Source organism: Camelus bactrianus, chromosome 12 (genome assembly GCF_048773025.1).
Source record: "Camelus bactrianus isolate YW-2024 breed Bactrian camel chromosome 12, ASM4877302v1, whole genome shotgun sequence".
Taxonomy (NCBI): Eukaryota; Metazoa; Chordata; class Mammalia; order Artiodactyla; family Camelidae; genus Camelus; species Camelus bactrianus.
The window spans coordinates 12,615,029-12,642,598 of NC_133550.1; the positions used below are offsets into that span (position 1 = coordinate 12,615,029).

At 34.7% G+C, this 27,570-nt stretch overlaps 3 protein-coding genes and 1 long non-coding RNA gene across 7 annotated transcripts in view; 2 read left to right on the forward strand and 2 right to left on the reverse strand.

The window, feature by feature from the left end:
* The window catches only part of LOC141579365 (uncharacterized), a 441,343-nt gene that overhangs the window by 345,012 nt on the left and 68,761 nt on the right, over positions 1–27,570 (forward strand). The window contains exon 4 of one of the 4 annotated variants that reach the window (XR_012510570.1): positions 1,108–3,384. The exons of 1 other annotated variant lie outside the window; for it this stretch is intronic. This is a non-coding gene — a long non-coding RNA (uncharacterized LOC141579365). Of the gene's footprint in view, positions 1–1,107; positions 3,386–27,570 lie in introns of those variants that run through there. 2 more of the 4 variants (XR_012510569.1, XR_012510568.1) reach the window with 2 other exon arrangements.
* On the reverse strand, positions 8,732–9,667 carry LOC141579507 (olfactory receptor 6C3-like). The gene has a single exon (XM_074375930.1). It carries the CDS (start codon positions 9,665–9,667, stop codon positions 8,732–8,734), a length of 936 nt encoding a protein of 311 aa, XP_074232031.1.
* On the forward strand, positions 17,251–18,331 carry LOC105068521 (olfactory receptor 6C75). The gene has a single exon (XM_010954404.3). The coding sequence runs from the start codon at positions 17,369–17,371 to the stop codon at positions 18,329–18,331; it is 963 nt and encodes a 320-aa protein (XP_010952706.3). The 5' UTR covers positions 17,251–17,368.
* LOC105077663 (olfactory receptor 6C3) lies at positions 21,717–22,652 on the reverse strand. The gene is given in 1 exon segment (XM_010966081.3): positions 21,717–22,652. A coding segment is annotated over 1 exon segment (936 nt).

Below are 27,570 nucleotides of genomic sequence, written 5' to 3' on the forward strand. Positions count from 1 at the left end.
GTACCAACCGGTATGAATAAGAATAATGAAAGAAAAACTGTTGTAACCTAAATCACTCTCAAAATCTGTAGGTTTTCATAGAGATGTTTTCTTTCTCTCCTGATTGTCTCAGTTTGTAAATAGTATCTATAATTGAAGATAATGTATAACTTCAAAAGGAAAAGCAATTCTTATATGAATTACGGCATCAGGACTTAATTTTAATTTATAATGTGTGTGATTATTGGGACAGCCTACAGACTTTGCATTCCAAGAGAAATGGATTAAAAATACAACTCTCCCTGAGTTTTAGGTTTGTTTTTTTTTTTTTTTCTCACTATGGAAATGAGAATAATAATTCACAGAACTATTGTGAGGGCTAATGTAAATATAAACTAAAATTAAATTATATAACAATTTTATAGCATATACTCCCACACAGTAATCCCCATTATCTTCTTTATTCCTAAAAATAAAGTCAATTATCACATTAGAGGCAGATAGTTCCACTATAAAATGATAATAAGGATTTTTGAGGAAACTCATCTGAGAGACAATGCTGAGGTTTTACATACTTATCTCATCTACTCATTATGATAACACTGTTATATTTGAAGAAACTTTGACACTGAGAGGTTAAATAACATGAACAAGATCATGCAGCTAGTTATGGTGAAACTGGAATTCTAAACTCTTCCTGCCTGAAACTAAATCATATGCTGTTTATCAAACTGACATTCAATTAGGAGGCCCAAACTACGAGAGTAATTCTCTGAAAATTAATAAAGAAATCAATTACTATGACAAACAGTAAATAAACATGCTCAATTTTCATAATGCAGAAAGGAATAACAACCTCACATTATTCAAGTCAATTTGATGAAAAATTAAGCTAAGAATTAATAAATCAGAGCTAAGGAAAGGAAAGTTTTCACTGGCTTTAACTTTATAATCTTACCTCTATTTGTACAGAGACATCATAGCAGCTGGTTGAAATTACTTTTAAAAAATGCTATCAACTATTTCAGTTTTAAGTTAAAAAATCTAGCATTTCTAAAAATCACTCTCTATCAATACATTGGAATTAATTTCTGTCTCTAATTTTCTTTGATATGTTTTCCATTATAGCCATGGGAGCAAAAATAGGGAAGAAGAAGAAATGCAGTTACTTTGAGCCTTTCTGGATACAATTTCTGCATTGATTATAACCTGCATGAGCCACGTGTTATTTTATCCACCATGTATGCCCAGGCTCATGGGAAATACTCCAGTGAACTGTCTGTCAACAGGGGCCAAGAGGAAAACACACTAAGGATTATAAACATGATATCAACATTTGTACCAACATTGAAACAAGAAACTTGGGGGACAATGTCCATTGAGACAAGAGGGTGTAAGAAATAGGCCAGAAGCATATGGAATATTTTGCATACTATCTATGAAGAAATAGCTAAACATGGAAATGTTTTAGAAGAGGTTTCCTAAAATTCCTAAACCAAGATTTCTCTGAGAATAGATCATTTTTTTTCCTTGCTGACTAAAATCCTTGGATGAGTGAATCTCATGTGTAAATGTTATATTTTGTTTTCTCATAAAATAAAATGTCTATATAAAAGCGGCTCTTTGATAAAGGGTCAATTTTTGAAGAAGACCTAAAAATTCCTAATGACTATGCACCTAACAGCAGGTAATCAAACTATGTGAGGTATAAAATAATAGAATTACAAAAAGAAACAGATGAATACACTACTACAGTTGCAGAAGTCAACATTCATCCATCAGAAATGAACATACCCAGCAGCAAGTAGAAAATTAGTTAAGGACATTGATAAACTCAGCAATGTCATCAATCAACGGGTTAAAATTGATATCTATAGGGTACTTCAGCCAATAACAGCAAAATTCACATTTTTCTCAAGCACACATGGAATATTTACCAAGAGAGACTGCATTTTGGGCCATCAAATACACCAAACAAAATTTTAAAATAGAAATAATACAATGTCTGCTCCCAAACTGCAATGGAATTAAGCGATAAATCAAGAACAAAAACATAACTAGAAAAATCCCCAAATACATGGAAATTAAACAACATGCTTCTAAATAATACGTGGAACAAATAAGTAGTGTCAGAATACATTTTAAAATATTTTGAAGTAAGTAAAAGTGGAAACACAGCTTGTCAAAATTTGTGGGATACAGTAAAAACAGTGCTTAAAGATAAATTTATAACATGGAATAAACATATTAGAACATACAAAGAATCTAAAATTAATCATCTAAATTGCCACCTCAGGAAACTAGAAAAGAACAGGAAAGCAGATAACATAGGATAAAACCTTTATGATCTTGGGGATAGCAATGACCTCTTAGAAACAACACCAATAGGTGTGATCCACAAAATAAACAGTGGATAAAATGAACTTCATTGAAATTTAAAACTCCTGCTGTGAAAGGGAATGACAAGAGAATTGTAAGAAGAGCCACAGAAGTATTGTAAAAAGAAACATCTGATAAAGGACTATTATCCAAAATACACAAAGAATTCTTAAAACTCATCAATAAAATAACAAAACACCCTAAATAACAAAGGAGCAAAAGATCTTAGCAGACACTTAACCAAGGAAGATATACAGATGGCAAATAAGCATATGAAAAGATGTCCATGAATCCTGTTTACAATAAGGCAAGACATGGAAACAACCCACATGTCCATCAACAGATGACTGGAGAAGGAAGTGGTACATATACACAATGGAACACTACGCAGTCATAAAAAAGAATATAATAATGCCACTTGCAGCAACATGGATGGAACTGGAGACTGTCATTTTAACAGAAGTGGGTTGGAAACAGAAAGAAAAATGCCATATGATATCATTTGTATGTAGGAATAGGAGGAGAAGAAGAAGATGATGACAAATGAACTAATGATTTATAATTTAGATGATTGATTTCTTGAATATGTATAAACACATTTGAGTGTCCTTTATGATTAAATTACTGCATTCTGTTGATTCTTTCTTTGTGGTTGGCTTTGTTCCTTTGATAATTAGTTAAGTTTAAAAAGCTAAAGCTCTAATCTGTTCTTAGAAGCAATGATCAGTACATATATGTAAACTAAAAAAATATGTGCAGTATACTGTATATATGTATTTACATGCAATGTAATGTGTATGTGCAGTTAAACTGTAATAATTCTACCTAATAAAACTGGAAGAAAAAAAAAGATGTCCATGAGTCATCAGGGAAATGCAAATTAAAACAAGGAGACTACACTGCCCACCTATCAGAACAGCCAAATCTATTCTAAAACTGACATCTAATGCTGATGGGGACGTGGTACAACAGGCAGTCTCATTCACTACTGACAGGAATGCAACATGGGAAAGCCACTTTGGAAGGCAATTTGACAGTTTCTTCCAAAAGTAACCACACTCGCCCTTCAATCCATCAGCCTTGCTCCTTGGTATTTACTCAAGGGAGTTAAAGACAAGTCCTCACAAAAACAGTGAAACTATTCTTCTCACAGCTTTGTTAATGCTTCTTTGTGCTCCACCAATGTGCTTTATCTTGTCTCTTGGATTCTGCAGCACTGCTAAAGGTACTTTCTCCTATGGATCGTTATTAAATTGGTGTTTCTGTTGGAATATGAAGGCTGGGGGTTGGAGCCCCCTATTCTGCCACCTTGCTGATGTCACTCTTCCCTACATTATTTTATTTTCAAGAACACTTAATAGCTACCAAAACTAACCATATGCCGGATCATAAACTGGTTCATAATCCAAGCATCAAAAATGTCAAAGAATTGAAAACATTTCTCACTAGAAAATTATTTAGTTAAAAATCAGTATCAGTCCTAAGTAAGAAGGAGTTCAAAGAAAATATTCCGAGTATAGGAGCATGATTAGGGCTTCTGGGTATCAGACAATAATCGATTTTTGTTCTTTCTGTTGGTTCCATGTGTTTATATTTTTTTGATGTAAAATTAAAATTGTTACACATTTATTATCTTCGGATTTTACTTGATGGCACATAACTTAAGTAAAAAGTAAAGACAATACTGCCAAGGCAATCTTGAAGAAAAGGGGAGGGCAAATTACATTACCAGACAGAGCTGAGACAGTGCCTTAGCTGTCCATGGACAGTCAAATAGTCAGTGGGACTGAGGCATCTCAGTACACCATATTGAGAGGTACTTCACATCAGCTTTAGATTGTCAGCAATGGTAATATTTATTATTTATTAATGTGGTTCTCTACTGTAAAGTTTTCCAATGTAAAGCTACTTTCCCTCCTGAGAAATTAAAAATTACTCTGTAGTGCAGGGATATTTTGACTGTATGAATATTATATTGCCTAAGAAACTTTTATTGTAATCATTCCTTATTATTTGTTCTCTAACCTATTTATTGATGGCAATATATAATAATATAACATTAAAACAAATGTGATTTTTCTAAATCCATTACTCTTTCTACATTTATTAGAATTTTACCATAAAGAAAAGCATTTTATTCTCTAATCCTAGTATCAATTTATGCACTTTTTATAGTGTTTTTCTGCATAATGTGTTATTGTCTATTTTTATCATCATTCAGTTCATTGCTCCAAATGTCTTGATATTGTCAGTGAGAACAACTTCTAAGTGAATCTTTATCTTTTGACATGTGGCTACATTTTCGGAGCACTTATATTTTGGAATGATAAGATACTCCAGATCTTATTTTTTTTTTTTAACATTTTTTATTGATGTATAATCATGTTACAATACTGTGTCAAATTCAAGTGTAGAGCACAATTTTTCAGTTATACATGAACATATATATATTCATTGTCACATTTCTTCTCTGTGAGCTACCATAAGATCTTATGTATATTTCCCTGTGCTATACAGTATAATCTTGTTTATCTGTTCTACAACTTTGAAATCCCAGTCTGTCCCTTCCAACCCTCTGCCCGCCTTGGCAACCACAAGAATGTCTTCTATGTCTATGAGTGTATTTCTGTTTTGTGTTTATGCTTTATTTTTTCGTTTTTATTTTTGTGTTTTTTTTTTTTTAGATTCCACAGATGAGTGATCTCATATGGTATTTTTCTTTCTCTTTCTGGCTTACTTCACTTAGAATGACATTCTCCAGGAACATCCATGTTGCTGCAAATGGCGTTATGTTGTCGGTTTTTATGGCTGAATAGTATTCCATTGTATAAATATACTACCTCTTCTTTATCCAGTCATCCGTTGATGGACATTTAGGCTGTCTCCATGTCTTGGCTATTGTAAATAGTGCTGCTATGAACATTGGGGTTCTGGTGTCATCCTGAAGTAGGGTTCCTTCTGGATATATGCCCAGGAGCGGGATTCCTGGGTCATACAGTAAGTCTATTCCTAGTCTTTTGAAGAATCTCCATACTGTTTTCCACAGTGGCTGCACCAAACTGCATTTCCACCAGCAGAGCAGGAGGGTTCCCCTTTATCCACAGCCTCTCCAGCATTTGTCATTTGTGGACTTTTGAATGATGGCCATTCTGACTGGTGTGACTCCAGCTCTTCCTGTTGCTACAATGTTGAGTCCTGGAATCCACCTGGAGTCAACCATTTCTCCAGTTCTCAGAAGTTATTTTCAGCGAGAAATAGTACTCTGAGTTCAAGATCTGGACGGTTTGTGTGGTTCTTGCTATAGAGTTATCATTATTCCCTGGAGCTTGCAGGAAATAGAGAAAGGAAATATATTTGAAAAGGAATTGACTCACACCATTCTTATTCCAGTCCAATAACACAGGATTTTTCACTTCCTCTCTTATACCACATTGTGTCTCTTTCTCTGCAGTGAGAAACCTGGCTCCAACAAACCTATTATCCTATCAGTCACTCAATTCCACAATACACACAGTTTCTGAATTGTGACACTGCAAGTATAAAAACAAACGTACTAAAAAAGTTCATTCTTCTTTGCAAACCTTGTCCTACTGATGGTCTGTTCAAAATGCTATCTTGAAAACCTACTTGTATCAATTTTTTGTTCTTCACCCAACAAGCTCATGTTTATTTTAAAATTATATTCACTTGTGTGTTTTCAATGTTAAGGTTTTTCCCCATTTTTGACCATTTAATTTCATCTTTGAAATATGTGAAACAATGAGAATATCTCAAAAGTTAATACTATGCAAATAGGTATACTGAGAATTGTGTCACTTACTTTATTTTACTCTAATAATCTCTCTCTCTTTTCCTACCTCAGTACCTGTTTTCACTATACAAGCCTTATACTACATTTTATCTGTATGCTTAAACCTCTCATATTGGCCTTGTTTCTCAAGATCTCTTGATCATTACTGCATGCCTGTTTCCCACATGAAATTTAGTGCTGGTTTTAGTATTAGTGCTCTTCTACCTTGGCAAATGACCCAGCAATTCCAGTGCTATTTGAAGTCTCGGTGACAAAGAGGATGCTATAAGGCACTTCCGCTTTCCCACAGGTGGAGATTCAAACTACAAACTTTGATTATGGAAAAATCTTTTACAGATAAACATTCTCCTTTGAAACAACAAACCTGAGCTTGCCACTGGGTCTTAGTAGAGACTAAAGGCCAAACCACAGAGCATCAACTGACCATTACATTAGAGTTCCCATAGTCAACAGAGTGTTACTGGACTTTCTAATTTATAAACTTGGTAATTTATAGCAGCGATCTATCATCAAAGGGAGATAGTACTTGGGAGCTCAGACTTGAGCAGGTCCAGAAGGCAGAAGTAAAGCTTAGAAACAGATGACTCAGACGTCTTCAAAACCAATTTCTCCTGCATTACATCCTCTTCCTCTGTCCATACGTACGGCCCTATTGAGAGTACCTAATAACTAGCTGACCAACGTACAAAGATATGCACCTGGTGACAGACGTTCTGCACAATAGGCTAGCATCCACTCATAAGTAAATGACTGATAGAGAAAATATATGCCATGTAAACTACATAGATTTTTAAGTGCTAGTAGAACTATAGCAGTATTAGTCAAGGTAAATGTTACAGAAAAAAGTATACTTCACATGGAGAGGAATCAATGGTTTTTCTTAATGATAAAAAGTTATGTCCAATAAAAAGTAACAATCCCAATTTGCATCTGCATAAAAACAGAGTTAATATTTTTAAAAATAAAAACATTGCTACAAAGAGAACAAAAGAACTACAGAGACGCTTTGGAAGATTTAAAGAACTCATTAATAACACAAACAGTAGAAGTAGAGATTTAAATCATGTGATTAATGAACTCAAATAGACGAGCGGACTCAAATAGAACACTGCACTCACCATTACATATAATTTTCCAATTCACAAGAAGTGTTTACAAAACTCTGGCCATATTCTAGGCTATGAAGTGAAGCTCAAGTAATTTACAATGATTTAATTTAAAGAAAGTATGTTTTATAATAGTATAAGAGGATCCTTTTGAAAATCGTACATACCAGCAGACCAATTTCTAGTACTCTGAGGCAAACAACACTCAGTGGCCTCTCCCTCAGCGTAAGGAAGAAATGTGGAGCACGTGCCCCACATCTGGGCTCTTCAGGGCCTGCTGGAGGACTGCTGTCTCTCTAGCCCATCTTGGGGCCCTTATGGTACCTCACATGCTCTAGATGCCCAGAGGCTGCTGAGAACAAAAAGAGCTGTGTGACTTCTTCAAGCAACTGAGTTACAGCAGACAGAAACAGAGCAAGAGATTATAGGTTACTGCTGCATAAAATGGGCAAAAATCTTCCGATTAGAAATCTCCAAACACAAATCTGAGAAGACACATCCTCACAAAAGATTTGAGCAGTCCCCAGAATTTCTAGTGGACAGAATGGGGAAGGTCTTGCCTTTACAAATCCAGTCTAAAACAGCTGAGAGATGTGGCTGTTTTGTCAAATTGTAAGCAACAACACCACGTTATAAGGAACATGAAGAAACAGGTGAAAGGGGAAAATGTCCCAATGAAACAAATGAATAAATCTCTAAAAACAGACCCTAAAGGAATGGAGATGGATGAACACCTGACAAAGAAATCAAAATAACTCATAAAGATGATCCTTGACTTCAGTAAAGTGGCAGTGTTTTAAGTTTTATTGCATTTCTTTTGAATTTTTTAATATAAATAGTTTATAAAAATGATAGAAAACAGAAAATACAGAAATTATATAAATATTACACAATATAATGAACAGTGTTTATCTTGAAAATAAGCACTAAATTTAACAAAGTATAAAACTCTACATTTAATGTGCAATATTATAGTACATATTATTTCTTTGGACTGAAATTAATATATAATAATACGAACATATTGAGTCTTTACTCCTCAACATATTATCAATGTTCATCTTCAAAATACACAACAAATTAGACATTAATTCTGGAACTCTACATTTGAACTACAATGTGAAACCATAGGATCCTTTTAGGGACTGATACTTAAAAGAATTAAAATTATTTTCTACCTCAGACTGTAAAGTATGTTTTAAAGAAATACATTTCATTTCCAGAAAATTCTGTAGGAGAAATAACCTTTCTTATATTTTTAAATGTCAATGAACAATGCACTGGAGAAACTTAGGCACGGAAGTGGAAGAAATAGATTAGGAAAATACATTAACTGTAATGTGGGTTTAAAGCAACTAAAGAGACTATAAACAGCAAGCATAGTTGTATGACATTCAGGAATTCCAAGATTTAACATAATAGCTCTTTAGAGTGTCCTTTATTTTTGTCAAAAAATTCATTTCTTGGCAGAAAATATTACTTTATAGACCATGTCTTTGAAGGCTTGTTTTACTTGCTGGTTTCTCAGGGTGTAAATGAAGGGGTTGAGCATGGGGGCAACAGACGTGTTGAGAACAGCTACCCCTTTAGTGACAGATGCCTTTTCTTTGGCCGAGGGATTAGCATACATGAATATACAGCTTCCATAAGAGATGGAAATGACAATCATGTGAGAGGAACACGTGGAGAAAGCCTTTTTCCTCTGACTGGCAGATGGGATTCTCAAAATAGTCCTGATGATGTACATATAAGACAAAATCACTAATGCCAAGGTGAACAGCAAACTAACCAAAGCAAAATAAAATCCCATTACTTCTAGGAACCACGTATCTGAGCAAGATAATTGCAAAAGGGGAAAATAGTCACATGCAAAGTGATCAATGACATTGGAGGCACAGAAATCCAGCTGGAGGAGAAGCACAACGGGTGGGAAAACGGTCAGAAAGCCACCCAGCCATGCACACAGTGCAAGCAGGCTGCAGACTTTCCTGCTCATGATGGCTGTGTAATGAAGGGGCTTGCAGATGGCAACGTAGCGGTCGTAGGACATGGCAGTTAGAAGATAAAACTCTGTCACCCCCATAAAAATAAAGAAAAATAGCTGAGCTGCACAACTGTTAAAAGAAATAGTCTTATCTCTGGTGATAATTGCCCCCAGAAACCTAGGGATACATACAGTGGTAAAGGAGACTTCTAGGAAAGAGAAGTTTCGGAGGAAGAAATACATTGGTGTCTGTAGATGGAGGTCCAGCAAAGTCAGGGTGATGATAGTGAGGTTTCCAGTGACACTTAATACATATGTGATAAACAAAAAGAGGAAAATCACAATCTGAAGGTCAGGATCATCAGAAAGGCCTAGGAGGACAAACTCTGTGATCACTGTGTGGTTCATTTCTCTCTCTTTCTCCTTTTTCCTTCTTTAAAGATATTTAGGTGGAAAATATATTGAAGGGAAGAGATGAGGATATAATTCATCATGATCAATATCATCACTGATACGATTCTCAAACATTTTCTAGAATCCATGCTGATTTTATTTTCTCTTGACTATTTTATTTGCATTATATCTTAATACATATTTGTGAATCCTGCTTTATTTACTCGTTCTCTTATTTAAATCTAGTAGAAGTTAGGAAATCTTCATAAAGTAAGTCACATTATTGAGAGATGGTCAATGAAATCAATACTTTTTGCTTTGTCCAATTTATGCAAATCATTGCATTTTTCTCAAAACAATCATATAAAATACACATTTTTCCTTTTTTATGTGATGTATTTATTAGAAGATACTACCAGCTAAAGACAGGAATAGATGATCTCAATTCCATTAAAAGATGCAAATAAACTTAGAAGACTAAGGCATCAACCCATTACTTTTTATGATGTAAGAACTCAATGAATGATTTTCTTAGGATACAAAATAAAGTTTAAAATATTTATTTACTACATAATTTAATTACTTATATTTTTCATTACCAATATTTTTTGATGGAGCTATTCAGATAAAATGAAAATACTGTATACATATTATTTAGTAATATATGTATGTATTTAGTATAAAATAGAATAAATAACCTAACATTTTATTTAACAAATAGAGAATATATTCACTTTCTCACTTAATAATTTGTTTTATAATTCTACTGAAATCATTAATGTTTGACATCTTCTATAACTTGCTAGAAATGTATATATGGAAACATTTTTATTTTTGAGCTTAAAGGGATATGCAGTATTTATTCATTTTTCATTTGGCACCGAAGCACAAATTGAAAAATAACTACTTGCCTCAGATCTCAGCAGCTCTGTCACCCAGGTTGTAGCCCAGTGCATTTTCTGTCTGGACATCCTTCATTCACAGCTATTAAGCTTTATGAAAAAATGATTTACTGACTTGGAGTTCTGCCTCACATTTATTTTCACATGTGACACCCTATCCATAAGGATATTCCAGAAATGTGTAGGAAAACCTCTCCTTCATCCTAACCTATTCAGTTCATCCCCAGCTGAGCTGGATACACCATTCTCTGTATTTGGATTGCTAAAATCACGTCAGCTATCTTCTACATATTTCAGACAGCCACAGTTCTGCTGTGCATAATAGACTGGAACATCACTGCTTCTCTGCCAGACACTAGCAAAGTCATATTAATTAAGTTTGATTAAACTTTCTCTATTTTATGAACACTCAAGGGAAATAGTTTAGGAAATAAAAATGGAATGTCAGAAACCTTAAGAAGATCTGGAAATATACTATAGTCCTCTTCAATAATGTTGCTCTAGAAGTTTAATAAAGTTATATTTAAAGAGAGAACTAACAGGGATATGACACTATTGGGTATTATGAGTACAGATTCTTAAATCTGGTGTCCCTCTGGTTGTACTAATAAATTTTCAAGTCTAGTTGTTTTAACCCATGAAGAGAGTCATGCATTCATCTCCTGGGAACAAGGCAAAGTCAGGACACATCTCTGCTATACTGTAGACCATGAGGGATTTGTGGAAGTCACCCTTGGCATTTTCAGTAGCCTCCTAACTCTTCTCTGTCGTGCATCTCCCTTGAGAATGGTTACGTTCATCTCTGTATCCCATAGAGGACCTAAACGTTGACTTATACAAAATAATCACTTCCATTACCACAAGTATTGACTATTTCAAGAATAATCAAAATAGATGTGACATCTTACAAAAACAGAACTCAGTCTAATTTGCACTTGATATACGGAGAGCATATCCAAGTAATAGACTCCCAAAGCAATTAGAATCTAACCAATAATCAACCTGTGCGGTCTGAAGTCAGCAATGATTTCATTAGACAATGAAACCCTGGTAGTCTGCATTTACACACTAGCAAGGCAGAGCTCACCTAGGATCAAATCACTACTAAAACAGATTAAAGAAGTTTGCATCATGAATATCTGGCCTATGCAGAGGGCTGGCTGCTTCCAAATGCATTTGACAGTTTAAAGAAAGAAAACGCAACTTCAATGTATCAATTACCTCGTAACCAAAGAGATGGCACAGCCAATATGAAATCCTGTTCCTACAGTTTCCGTAACAGTAAAACTGATGTAATTCACAACCTCTCCATGTGTCTTAGGTGAATGTTAAGGTGTTGATTGGGAAAGAGTAGGGACTGAGAATCGGACTGAAGGCATCTGTGGACTCAGATGACTCGGAACATCTGAACATGGAGGCTCCACCTAGACTCCCTTGCCAACAGAAGGATCCTGCTTCTCTGCTTCGTGAAATTGGTCATGCATTTCTAGAGACTCTGCAATTACCTCACTTAAAGGAGGTAATTTTTCTCACATATGCATTCACTGCTCACAGAGTATTTTCAAACCTCTAGCATGTATCCAAGTCTGGCATTTTCCAGGAGATGGTAAGCCATGGAAAAGCTAAGAAGGAAGAGCCTTACATATGAAAAGTTTTACAAGTTTTTGCTAATTAAAAAAAAAAAATCATTGGTGGTGATGATGAAACCAAACCAAACCAAAGCAGCAACAACAAAGAAACATCAAAATTACCTTTGGCCTCTGAAATGCTGGGAGTCAAAATCCCTCCCACCAGAAACAAGCTTAGCACCAGAGCCCCTTACTGATTCACAGACAACATGAGTGAAACGTAAGTCCATTTTACTAAGTGAAAGAATCATTCAAAGGCTGAGCATTATAGGATTCTATGTGTGTGACAATCTGGATCAGCAAATCGATCAGGATAGAAAACAAATCAGTTGTTGCCAGGGTTGAGAGAGGGATGAAGGGTTGACTGCAATGGGGCAACATAAGGGACTTTGTGAGATGTTACAGCTCTCCTGTGTGGTTCTGTGGGGGTGGAAACATGACTCCATGCATTTTCAAACACACACAGAGCAGTGAACAGCCCACAGGAAGTGACTTTCGCTAAGTGAAAATTTTTTTAAAATATCTCCCAGGATGTTGCTGAAACTGAAGAGGAACCCATACTGTGACAAGTAAATCTTGAAAGCAGCTTTTTTGCCCCTTTCCTATTTCTGTCCCCCTTATGACCTTAAAAGAGCCTAATTACAGCAATGTGACCGCTAAGCAATTGAAACTAACTCCTGACTTACACTCTTCTCAATGCACACCACACCTTGTCTAACCTGTTGATTCTTTTCCTAGATAAAAAGAAGTAAGGATAAAGAATTAAGCAGTTAAAGAATGATTAGCCCTCTATTCCCAGCAGCCCCCTTAGGCAGATCACGGGGCAAGATAGCATCTGAATAGTCAGCCAGTCTGCATGTGATGGACACTGAGGCAGAACCAACCTCCCGCCTCAGTGAGTCACTCAGATTCCTCCCCTCACTCAGATTCCTCCCCTCCATATTTCCTTTTAGAAACTGTCATGGCTGAGCAGAATCTTCCAAGCTGATCTCCGGACATGAGTCTACCATTTCCCCTGATTGCCAGCTTTTCTGGTTAAAACCTTTCCTGTCTACTGACACTTGCCTCTCAAATTTATTGGCTTTTGAGCAGTGAGCTGCCAAACCTGAGTTTGTTAACAATCTCACTGTTTCACAAATGAATGGCATGATCAATACTATAAATACAATAAATGGGGCAGGTAAGATATGTATTGGCCTAAGTAATTTTGGAAAACTGCTTTGACTTGATAATCTGAGGCTGATTAAAAAAAAAATCACAAACTCTGCAGTGTAGTGACAGATTCGCTTCTCACAGGCATATGGGTTAAAGTAATTCTAAAATTACGCTATATGTTCATTAGATTTGAACAAATAAGTATATATATTTTCTAAACATGAGCAAGGCTTCTCCTTATCTGGTAAGAAGTTATAAATATGCAAATGAAGAGTATCACAGGAAACTCTGGACTATAGGATGGAAGTTGGAAGTATCATATGAACTTCTGTCTATTTTACATAAAGTTGATCCATTAATGGACCTGATATTTGCAAATGTGTCTTCTCTCTAAAATGTATTAAAAAATCCAAAATCATACAGGGGGAACTTTCCCAGGGGGCACATACACACAAAAGAAAAAAAAATTGTTATCCTTTACACACTGTCTCAGCTGTGGTTAGATGAGGTGATGCTCTGTTTTCTTTTTTCAATTCTCACCTTAAACAAATACCCTTTCCATGGCCTATTTAATGTCACACTTTTTTTTACATTTTTGTGTTTTTCATTGGTATTTTTACTGCTTAAGATGGTCCTCAGAGAAGTTTCTTAAAAACGTGTATGTTCTTATAATCCATTATTGAATATATTGATATAAAAGCAGATTCTACTAAAAACATTGAAAGCACATGAATTGCTATGCTCAAGAGAGATATCTTATTGTTTACGATTTTTATTAGAAGTATTTGTTTTCAGCACTGTCCTGGTTTGCACAGTGCTCTTCAAAAAATCCATGTCCACCTGGAATCTCTAGATATGATCTTATTTGGAAATAGAGTCTTTGCAAATGTAATCAAGTTAAGACGATTTGCTCAGTTTAGTTAATTTTTGATGATTATTTTAATTAAAGTAATTTTCCATGCAGCTTTATTTAATAAAATGTTGTCCAAGATGCATAATTTTAAATAACATTTTGGCCTACAGATAAACATCAGATAAGTACAATAGTGATGTTTGCTATTAAACGTGAGCATGTTTATGTCACATTAGTCAAGTTCTTTTTAATAGTCTCTTTCTTCAATATGTCCTGCATTTTGCTTAATCATATACCATGAATAACTTCATCTGTCTCCCAAAGAAACAGTAAGAATAACTTAAAAATCTTTGTTCAGAAAGTTGCTTTTATTTTAAGATCATTAAACAGTCCCAATTTCCATTTAATTTAAACTATATGTATGTTTTATGGAACTCCTGGATTAAATAGCAACAAAATATGTCTTGAATAATTAATGTAAGTGGAATATTATATATTTCTTTTCAGATCAAAGTAGTGAGTAGTAAAATAATGCTGGGAGAGAATATTGCTTGTATTGAACAAGAGAAAGGGAATCTGAGATTTCAAAAATAATGTCGAATTCTCACAATTTTTCTAAGAAGTCAAAATTATGCAAAGAGCTGTCTTTGTCACCTTTGTATTCTCAGAAAGTAAGCTGGAGCCCAACACATACTAAATTAATTATGGAATGAGTAACTGATAGTGATTCTAGTCACGATCAGGTTTTCTGTGTCATCATTCAGGGGCAAGATATAAAACCTTTAGGGCAAGACTGGTATCTTTTACGGTGTAGAATAATGGAGACCTCAGCCCCAGTCTAAAACATCACAATGAAGTCTTCATATTTTCCTTATGATTGGAGAAAAACCCACTTTTTCACAACTTAGTCTGCCACCACTTAGAAACTGTTAATCTCGAATACCACTTGGTTACTGTTTCTACTCCTTGGGAAGTTATGAATTATTATAAAAAATGTAAATCTTTCTATATATTTTTCTGCTCTGATATCAGGCCACTATCACCTAAATATTTTGTTCTAAATTGTGTACTGATTCCGACCATTGTTTAATGCTTAGTGTCTTGAGAACACCAATCTCCACCGTGCCTTTTTTGTTTATTCATCAGCTAATCCCCCCGAGTCCATTGTAATGGAGATAAAATTATGGCTAGACTGAGTAACTTTACTTCTGCCCAAAAGATCATATCATCTTGCCCACGAAGCTTGGAAAGACATTACATCAGCTGTCCTTTCAATTATAACTTATTTCAAGTACCAAGGTGATACTTCTCCAAGTGACAATAGGTAGGATACCACCTACCCACCTACAGGCAGGATAAGTGGGAACGCAAACCCTCAGAGAAACTTGGGTTGATGTTCAGAAATGGGTTGATAAATGGCCTTTTTGTAAAAGCCATAGAGGAGCTGTGAGAATTAGTCTTTATTATCAATATTTTGGATATTTGGTTATAAATATAAGATGACAGGGGAGAAACAGATTGCGAAGGCTTTTAAAAATCCCAAAGCACTTAGTTTTCAGAAATTAAAGAAGACATTAGAAATGATATTGACTAAACCAGTCATATTTGCTATAAGAGTAAGTATTTTTTGACAGTTTCTTTTAGGAACTTATTTTTTGCTGTAATAGTGTGTATTTATGCTTTACACAAGTAATCTCAATTATGCACACTGAATTAATAAACTACACAATTTGTATGAAATATATAAATGAAGAAACTTTTAAAGCTACTACAATTTAATTTTTTGCAACATTTTTGTTTATTATAATATAAATGTTTTGTGATTAATAGGACGTCTATGATTTTTGTGTTCTTGCCTATATATCTTTTCATAATCACTTTTAATATAATTAGTATTAGGACACCTTGTAATCATTTTTGTAGAATATTCAAAATAATCTTCTTGATGTATTTTATCCGGAGGAGATATTTATGTTTTACTTTTTCAGAATATGAATTTCATACATAGTGAAGGTTAGCATTCATCATATAAAGGTAAAAGACAAGAAGAAGATGCATAGCTTATGACCACAAAGAGAATAGATGATTGAAAGTGGGAAAATATCCCTCTCAGTAATTACGCAGGCAAACATTGTAAGTTCATTATCCTATTAATTGGCTGATGCTGACAAAATAGTATCACTAAACCTCTGAAGAGTATACAAAACAAATGAGGCCTTACACACTTAGGCAGGCTTTCTGGACATGTAAGTGTTGAAAAATAGTATCTTAGATGACAGCACATCTAAAGCTTTAATGGAAAAGAATAACTTAAGACGGGAGCAAATAATTAAACAAATCCTCTACACTACCAAGAATTATATTAGAAACCAAAAGTGGGAAAAAAGAAAAGAAGATTCTTTGCCTCTCCAAAACTTACCTTAAATGTCAACTATTCCCTTTTATTATCCCTGAAGGAAAAAATAAGCAATACTGTGGAGAAGTGCAAAACGATTTTGGAAATAAGTAAAAACACTGGCAGTTTATAAAAATAAAATTAGGACTTAAGAGTATATTTACATTCTTACAAGACACCATTATAATAGATTAGTAATTAAAACTAGAGTGTCTTGCAGTGTAGACATTGAGGTTAGACTGGGAAAACCCTCTCATCCATTAAATACCTCTATATACTATTCTCTGGGATGCATTACTCTATCAGATGGACAACAGAGTTGTCTCCGAGGATTATGAAAGTTCAAATGGGTAAGGAGAGAGAAGTGCTTATACAAAAATGGAAATATTTAAAATGTATATGAAGAAGAAAGCAACAAAAGAGTATCTTCAAGAATATTGTGGTAGTTGGAAGGAAGCTCTAAATAAGAGTTTTACTTGAGGCTTTAATCTCTATTTTTTGTTGTTGTTTTCAGGAATATACTCAAACATTCAGAAGACAGACATTTATACTGAAATGTGTGAGAATACAGTGAAGGAACTTAAGAATAGTGAATTAATATATATCATAATAAATTACAGAGTTTTTTTAAGTATTTTGTTTCTATGTGCTACAAAATAATTTTTCTCTAAAAGCACGAGGCAGCAATATTTTCAAGTGTGCGTGCATGCATGTGTGTGTGTTTCTTGGCTGGTGTCATAGCTTTCTTTTTTATCTTCATCTATTTTACAGCTAGAACAAAGAATGTCATTAGAAAGAAGGAAAATACTGAGAAATTACACAGAAGTAACAGAATTTATTCTTCTTGGATTGACAAATGACCCACAGTGGCAGGTTGCACTTTTCATATTTCTTCTTGTTACCTACATGCTGAGTGTGACTGAGAACCTGATCATTATCACCCTCACCCTTTCAGATCCCCATCTGCAGGCTCCAATGTATTTCTTCCTTCGAAACTTCTCATTCCTAGAAATATCATTCACGTCGGTCTGCATTCCCAGATTCCTTGTCACTGTCGTGACGGGGGACAGAACCATTTCTTTTAATGGTTGTGTGCCGCAGTTGTTTTTCTTCATCTTCTTGGGGGTGACGGAATTTTACCTTCTGGCCGCCATGTCCTATGACCGCTACGTGGCCATCTGCAAACCCCTGCACTACACGACCATCATGAACAGCAGAGTCTGCATACTTCTAGTCTTTAGCTCATGGCTCGCAGGATTCCTGATCATCTTTCCACCAATAATCTTGCTGCTGCAGTTGGATTTCTGTGCCTCCAATATAATTGATCACTTTATCTGTGATTCTTCTCCAATTCTGCAGCTTTCTTGCACAAGCACTCGCTTTCTAGAACTCATGGCATTTTTTTTAGCTGTGGTAACACTCATGGTCACCCTCACACTAGTTATTCCCTCCTACACTTGTATCATCCGGACAATTCTGACGTTTCCCTCCACAGGTCAAAGGAAAAAAGCCTTTTCCATGTGTTCCTCCCACATGGTAGTTGTCTCCCTCTCTTACGGCAGCTGCATCTTCATGTACATTAAGCCTTCTGCCCAGGAAAGAGTGACTTTAAGCAAAGGAGTAGCTGTGCTCAACACCTCAGTGGCTCCCCTCTTGAATCCATTTATATACACACTACGAAATCAGCAAGTGAAGCAAACCTTCAAGAACATGGTCCAGAGAATGGCCTTCTCTTTACATAAATGACTGTGATTGTGTAAAAGAAGCACCTCTGAAAACTTAGCTAAATGAAAAACTCTGAGTTTCGCTACATAAATTCTTGAAGCGCCTCAATTCATTCTTTCAGTTAGACATATGTATATATCTTCAATGCCCCTTTCTCTTATTAGCCTAAAAACAAGGTCTTATTTTAAGTTATATGGGAAAAATCAACTTGCATCCATGTAACAAATATTTAGATATCAGTAATCTATATTGTTTCTCATATCAAAGCAAGGTTGACTATGGATTCAAACAAGAATAGAGATTGCTATAAGAAGCTTACTAAAATCCACATACAAAAATAAATTTTATGTGAAATAAAAATATGTATCTTAATATCTCTAAAATTTCTTCTATGTCAGCACAAAAATATGGTATACAGTCTAAAAGCATGATTAAAATATCTCCTTCAACTTATCAATAAAATATAATTAAAATGTGTTGCAAAATTAAATAGACATTTCAGGTAAAATACGTTTTAAGAATTATTAAACTTGCTATATGAAATGAGGCTGCATTAACTTTTGTATTAGTTTTCCCGGAAAATAATTGCACTTTCTGTGCAACAGAAGAGATTGAATTTTCCTTATTTTTCCTTTGAAAATATTTCCTAAAAATAGATGATTTAACTGAAGGTTGTGCTGTTTTTACCAATTATACTGGAAAAGGAAAGCCATGGTCTATGAAGGTAAATTAAGCTACCCTGATAAAATTCATATTTATATTCAGGTTCTTTCAATTCATACAAATATGGTCTTTCTTACACTCATGAAGAAAATGACAAACTCAGAATCTAAAATGGTGTGAGACAGTGACATTCTAGAGAGTATCTTGGAAAAGATGACATAAGCATAATTTACGTCTTAGCTTTCCTTTATCTGCACATCTACAATACTGTCTTGATCTTTCCATTGTCTCTTTCACAGAAGGTCCTACATCATTCACTCATATCCAAGAAAATGACCCCGGGAGGAAAAATTTGACAACTGTAAAAAATGTGTCCAAGCCCAGTTCCTATAGCTAATGAGCCCCTCGCCTGCAGTGTATCATTAAGAAAATTTGTTGTCTTGGGACAGTATTATGTCTAACTACGTACAGGCTAAGTGGATTTGACTTTGGCTTCTTGATTTCCAGGTTGGTCTGATATGTAAGTTAATGTAAAGAGCCCTATGTATTTTGAGTCCACAATAGAAACCCTTTTTCTTATTGCTTATAGACGGGTGTGAGTGTCTGTAGGCACTCACCTATTCTTACCATTGTACTTTCATAGAATGGGTTACATTTTTTTTTCAAATAGATTTAACATGATACTATCACAAAATAAAAATTAAATGATAACTTTATTTGTTTATGAATTCGTTACTGGGGAAGTTTGTAAAGAAATAAAACAATTGCCTTTATAACTTGTAACAAGCAGGCAGAAATACAAAAGGGAAAATTAGGAGTATGGAAAACAACATCCAAATGTTAACTAAATGAGTAAACACTACATATATGACATATATGACAGCGATGTAGGTAGACAGGAGAGGCAGAGAGACAGGGTAAGGGAAACTTGATCCTCTCCATTGACAAAAACTTATCTGAAGAATTAAATTTTTCCATTTGCAACAACATGGATGAACCTGGAGGGTATTATGCTCAGTGAAATAAGACAGAGAAAGACAAATGCTGTATGTTAACACTTATTTGTGAATTCTAAAAAATAAAACAAGCAAGTGAATATAACAAAACAAAGAAAACAGACTTACAGATATAGAGAATAAACCAGTGGTGATCAGTGAAGAGAGGAAAGGGGGAAGGGGCAAGATAGGGGTGAGAGATTAAGAGATGCAAACCAGTATGTTAAAATAAATCAGCCACAAAGATACGCAATACAACACAGGAAATATAGCTAATATTTTATAACCATAAATGGAATATAACTTTTTAAAATTGTGAATCACTATGTTGTTAACCTGAAATATATATTTTCCATCAACTATACCGCACTAAAAAATAAATACATTTTAAATGTGAAAAGAGATAATTACTTCTAAATGAATATAAAATTTCAAAAACAAAAATAAGTTAAAAAGGACAATTCTATCTTAAATCCCTCCTTAAACTGAAATCATTAATACAATTCCGTTTGAGGAGAGAGGTACAAGTGGATGAAAAGGCAGAGGAGGAAATGCCAACCAGCACAGAAAGAATATTGGTTTTCACTGTGAATAAGGGTTTTGGTTGGCTACTCAAATGAAATTAATCACCATTCGAAATGACATTCAGAGAATATTAGACAAAGCATGGTCTGTTTTCACCATTTATGGAGTCAAATATACTATTAAACAGAGCAATAGATTTTAAGTTCCTGCTACATAAAATGGACAAAAATCTGTTGATTAGAAATCTCCAAACACAAATTTGAGAAGACACATCCTCAGAAAAGATTTGAGCAGTCCCCAGAATCTCTAGTGGACAGAATGGGGATGGTCTTCCCTTTACAAATCAAATTTAAATAGACTGAGAGAGGTGGCTGTTTTGTCAAATGTGTAAGCAACAAAACCAAGTTACAAGGAATGTGAGGAAACAGAAAAATATCCCAATGAAACAAACAGAATAAATCTCTAGAAACAGACCCTAAAGAAATGGAGATATATGAACACCTGACATAGAAATCCAAATAACTCATAAAGATGATCCTTGAGTTCAGGAAAGTGGCAGTGTTTTAGTTTTATAGCATTTCTTTTGAATTTTTTAATACAAATATTTTCTAAAAGTGATAGAAAACAGAAAACATAGAAATTATGTAAATATGACATAATATCATGAACAATATTTATCTTGAAAATATACACTAAATTTCACAAAGTATAAACCTCTACATTTAATGTGCAATATTCTAGTACATATTATTTCTTTGGACTGAAATTAATATTTAATAATATGAACATGTAGATTCTTTACACCTCAAGAAATCATCAATGTTCATCTTGAAAATACGCGAGACACTACACACTAATTGTTAAACTCTACATTTGAACTACGATGTGAAATCATAGGATCCTTTTAGGGACTGATACTTAAAAGAATTAAAATTATTTTTTACCTCATGCTATAAAGTATGTCTTAAAGAAATACGTTTCATTCCCAGAAAATTCTGCAGGAGAAATAACCTTTCCTATATTTTTAAATGTCAATAAACAATGCACTGGAGAAACTTAAGGCACGGAAGTGGAAGAAATGGATTGGGAAAATACATTAACTGTACCGTGGGCATAAAGCAACTAAAGAGACTATAAATAGCAAGCATAGTTGTATGACATTCAGGAATTCCAAGATTTAACCTAATAGCTCTTTAGAGTGTCCTTTATTTTTGTCAAAAAATTCATTTCTTGGCAGAAAATATTACTTTATAGACCATGTCTTTGAAGGCTTGTTTTACTTGCTGGTTTCTCAGGGTGTAAATGAAGGGGTTGAGCATGGGGGCAACAGACGTGTTGAGAACAGCTACTCCTTTAGTGACAGATGCCTTTTCTTTGGCCGAGGGATTAGCATACATGAATATACAGCTTGCATAAGAGATGGAAATGACAATCATGTGAGAGGAACACGTGGAGAAAGCCTTTTTCCTCTGACTGGCAGATGGGATTCTCAAAATAGTCCTGATGATGTACATATAAGACAAAATCACTAATGCCAAGGTGAACAGCAAACTAACCAAAGCAAAATAAAATCCCATTACTTCTAGGAGCCACGTATCTCAGCAAGATAATTGCAAAAGGGGAAAATAGTCACATGCAAAGTGATCAATGACATTGGAGGCACAGAAATCCAGCTGGAGGAGAAGCACAACGGGTGGGAAAACAGTCAGAAAGGAACCCAGCCATGCACACAGTGCAAGCAGGCTGCAGACTTTCCTGCTCATGATGGCTGTGTAATGAAGGGGCTTGCAGATGGCAACGTAGCGGTCGTAGGACATGGCAGTTAGAATGTAAAACTCTGTCACCCCCATGAATATAAAGAAAAATAGCTGAGCTGCACAACTGTTAAAAGAAATAGTCTTATCTCTGGTGATAATTGTCCCCAGAAACCTAGGAATACATACAGTGGTAAAGGAGACTTCTAGGAAAGAGAAGTTTCGGAGGAAGAAATACATTGGCGTCTGTAGATGGGAGTCCAGCAAAGTCAGGGTGATGATAGTGAGGTTTCCAGTGACACTTAATACATATGTGATAAACAAAAAGAGGAAAATCACAATCTGAAGGTCAGGATCATCAGAAAGGCCTAGGAGGACAAACTCTGTGATCACTGTGTGGTTCATTTCTCTCTGTCTCTCTCCTTTTCCTTCTTTCAGGATATTTAGGTGGGAAGTATATTAGAGGGAAGAGATGGAAGATAATTCATCATGATCAATATCATCACTGATACAATTCTCAAACATTTTCTAGAATCCATGCTGATGTTATATTCATCAGACTCTCTTATTTGCATTATATCTTAGTATATATTTGTGAGTCCTGCTTTATTTTAAATCTAGCGGGTGAAGTTAGAAAATCTTCATACAATAAGTCACACTATTGAGATATGTTAAATGAAATCAGTGCTTTTTTCTTTGTCTACTTTATACAAGTCATTGCATTTTTGTTGAAATAATCACATGAATATGTGTTTTTCTTTTTTTCTGTCATGTATTTCTTAGAAGGTACTACCAACTAGAAACAGAAATGGATGACCTTAATTTCATCAAAAGATAAAAAATGAAACATAGAAACTAAAATAACAATGCATTATATTTTATGATATGAGAATTTAATATAATTTTCTTAGAAAATAAAATAAACTTTAAATATTAATTAATTACTAATTTCATTTTAATGTTAATATTTATGTGTATAATTATCAAGATATATGAGAACATTCTGTACATATTATATAGTAATATATTAATATTACTCTGATAGAGAACATATTCACTTACTCATTTAATGATTTTTTAAAAATAACTCCAATGAAATCATTAATTTTGATGTTTTCTATAACTTGTTAGGAGTATATATAGTGAGAAACATTTTTATTTCTGAGCTTAAGGTGATATGCAGTATTTATTCATTTTTTACTTTACACTGAAGCACAAATTGAAAAATAACTACTTGCCTCAGATCTTAGCAGCTGTGTCACCCAGATTGTAGCCCAGTGCATTTTCCATTTGGACATCCTTCTTTCACAGCTATTAAGCTTTATGGAAAAATGTTTTACTACCTTGTAGTTCTGCCTCACATTTATCTTTCAAATAAGATGACTGATCCAGATGGTTATCCAGAAATGTGTAGGAAAACCTCTCCTTCATCCTAACCTATTCAGTTCATCCCTCGCTGTGCTGGATACACACAGTGTATCTGGTCTGCTAAAATCAGGACAACTAATTTCTCCATATTTCAGACAGCCACAGTTCTGCTGTGAATAATTGAATATAAAATCATTGCTTCTCTGTCAGACAAGTAAAAGTCAACTAATCCAGTTTGATTTAATTTTTTCCCTATTTTATTTTTATTTATTTATTTATTTATTTTTGTTAATTTTTTTTCTTAGAGGAGTTACTAGGGATTGAACCCAAGACCTTGTGCATGCTAGGTATGTGCTCTAGCACTTGAGCTATATCCTCCCATTTTCTCTATTTTATGACTAAAGGGAAATAGTTCAGGAAGTAAAACTGCACTGTCAGAAATCTTAAGATCTGGAAACATACTGCAGTCCTCTTCAATAATGTTGATCTAGAATTTTAAGAAAGTCATATTTAAAGAGAGAACTGAGAGCAATATGACAATATCAGGTCTTATGAGTATAGATTCTTAGTTCTGATGTCCGTCTGTTGGCATTAGTAGCTCTAATTTTCAAGTCTAGCTCTTTTGACCTATGAAGAGAGTCATGCATTCATCTCCTGGGAACAAGGCAAAGTCAGGGCACATCTCTCCTTACTGTAGACCATGAGGGATTTCTCGAAGCCTCCCTTGGCATTCTCAGTAGCCTCCTAACTCTTCTCTATCATGAGTCTCCCTTGAGAATGGTTATGTTCATCTTTGTATCCCATAGAGGACCTAAACGTTGACATCTACAAAATAATCTTCCGTTAACCACAATTATTTAATATTTCAAGAGTTATAAAAATAAATGTGAATTCTTACAAAAAGAGAACTCAGTCTAATATTATTTATTCATCTTGGCATGTATGATTTTTCTACATGTACACTTTTTGTTTATCTCTAGGTTTTGTTATTCTTTGGGCTTCAAGAAATAAGGCTGTTTCATAATTCTGAGATAAATAATAACTATTATAATGTACATACTGTGCTCACAATTTTTTAAAAATGCTGTTCCATAGGTTAGCTAATAATCCTCCTTATCAGTAGCAATACTTAATTATAGGGTCAATTTTGTTTTCTTACTTTTCATCTTGGTCTTGCATTTACTTATCATGTCATTAACATACTAGTGAGAAGTATCACAAAATACAAATCTTTTGTTTATTTTAGTTCTGCTAACTGAATATTCTTAATTATCTTTATTGTTGCTCTTATTTTTCTCAAATATTTTGATAGTTAAAATAACATAATCAGTTAATAATAAGTCACACATTCATTATATAATTACATAAAATAATAATACAGATCACATAATAACTGCTTTATAGAATATAAATGTTATATATTTCATCCAGTTGTACTGAGGTGTAAATGACATGCAGCGCTATGTATAAATGGAAGGTTTACAGCATAATGATTTGATTACAAACATCATGAAATAGGTTTATTGAACATTTACTATCTCATATAGATATGAAATTAAACAGAAAAACATTTTCCTCATAATGGGAACTCAGGATTTACTCTTTTTACAACTTTCATATGTAACATACAGCAGTGTTAATTATCTTTATCATGTTGTACATTACATCTCAAATATATCATGCTAGTCCCTTCTGACTTGCAGAGTATCTGCTGAAAAATGAGCTGATTATGGAGATTGCTTTTTATGTGCCTTTTTCTCTCTCACTGCTTTTTAAAATTATCTCTTTATCTTAGACTTTTAACATTTTAATTAAGATATGTTTTGGTTTGAGTCTCTTTGGATTCATCTTGTTTGGGACTCTCTTTGCTTCCTGAACTTGGATATCCATTTCCTTCTTTAGGTTAGAGACGTTTTCAGCCATAATTTAATCAAATACATTTTCTGCTCCTTTCTCTCTCTCTTCACCTTCTGGGACCCTTATAATATAAATGTTAGTGCACTTGATGTTGTCCAAGAGGTCCCTTAAACTATCTTCATTTCAAAAAAAATTTTTTTTTTCTTTTTCTTTTTCCGATTGGGTGATTTCCAGTATTCTGTCTTTTGAGTTGCTAATGAGTTTGTCCGTATCTCATAATCTGTTAATTCACTTCAGTGTACATTTTATTTCAGTTATTGTATTCTCTAGCTCTGATTGATTCACTTTTATTTTTTCTAGTTCCTTGTTGAAGTTCTCACTATGTTCTTCTGTTATTTTCCCAAGTCATGGAGTGTTTTCTGTTACTATTGCTTTGAACTCTTTATTGTGTAAATTACTTATATTTATGTCATTAGTTTTTTTTTTTTCTGGGTTTTTTTCTTTCCTTGGAACATGTGCTACTGTCCTTGCATTTGATTTGATTTTCCTTGTTTGTCCTATGACACGAGGTAGAAACAGTTACCTATCTCAGTCTTGAAGCCATATCCTTATGTGGGCATCTCTGTGCAGTCTGCCTGTGCACAGTGGCTTTGATAGGAGAGCTGGATCTGAAGTGAGCACTGGCCGAGTGTTCTCTTGGTGTGTGCTGGCAGCCGTCTCCCTGGGAGGTATGGCTGGAGGCAGAGTGACTAGAGCCATAGATCAGTGCAAGCCAAGCCTTCTCCCAGGATTGAGGATCATAGCCACCTTGGCCGGGAGTCGGGGTGGAGGGGTCAGGGGCCCCGAGGGGCTGGAACAGCAGTCCAGAGTGAGCTAGGCGTCTCTCTAGCACAATGACAGTCTGTGTTTGGGTTGGGGTTGGGGTTGGGGCTGGGCCCAAGGGGCTGGAGCATGAGCAGGCGTGGGCTGGGGGACATGCTCGGGGGATCTGGCAGGCTGATCAGGGCACCAGGCATTTTCCAGTGTCCGAGATAGGGAGCAAGCAGGTCTGTTTGTCCACTCCTCAAGAGCAGAGCCTCAGTTTCTGCAGCCCTCCAGTAAGCCCCACTGGTCCTCAGACCAGCCAAGGGGGCTTGTGCTCCTGGTGCCAGACCCCAGGGATAGGGTGCCCAAGCTGGGGGCCGAGGGTTTAGTTGCACTGAGACTCTTCAAAATTGGTAAATATAATTAATTTTTAATAAAAGTGATTGGTTTTTCCTTAGGCATGTAATACTCATCTTTTCCAACTCCTGCTACTACCTCACCTGAGGTGAGATACACTGAAGCCACTGCCATGAGGAACCTGAGATGTTAGGGAAAAGGGAGAAAATAATGTAACTGGAAGGGCTTAAAAACTGAGGTTCCTTGCATGTGAATTCCTGGCAATGTTTCATGACAATTTAGCCTACCCATGTGTCATCATTACGGGCTTTATTCTAATACAATCTGTTTCCCTTTCTCTTTAAAATAATAAGTATCATTATTATTTCAGAAGAATTTCCTTCAGTGAAAGAGATGGCTAGGTGCTTTTCAAGAAAGCAGACATTAATATGTTTATGTATTTATATGTGTTAAATAATAGTAGGTTTTAATTTTTCTATTTTTAATAAAATGAAAAAGATAGCATCATAGTTATTTCCATTAGGAAGAGTGAATCCTGGCCATTTGCTGTTTTAAAAATCCTGAACTTCTCTGTGCCTGAGTTAGTTCATCCATAAATTCCTTTGAACACCTGTCTGTCTCACAGAGTTGTGCTTTCAATGACGTCTCTGTGTGAAATCTTTAGAAAAGTGCCAAGCATGTAATAAAAGTCATAGAAGGCTTTGCTCTGTGAAAAATATGCTTCCTGACCATTGAATTAAGAACCTTCAGCTTAAAGATGGTATCTAATGGTAAAGGCTATGTTAGGTCTAATTTAAAATCTGCAGTAAGAGAATCACATAGAAATAATAAAAATTGTACATAAAAATAAAATTGTACTTAAAGTTGTACATAAAAATGTGCATAAAGTTTCAGTTATACATGATGAGTAAGTTCTAGAATTCTGCTACACAACACT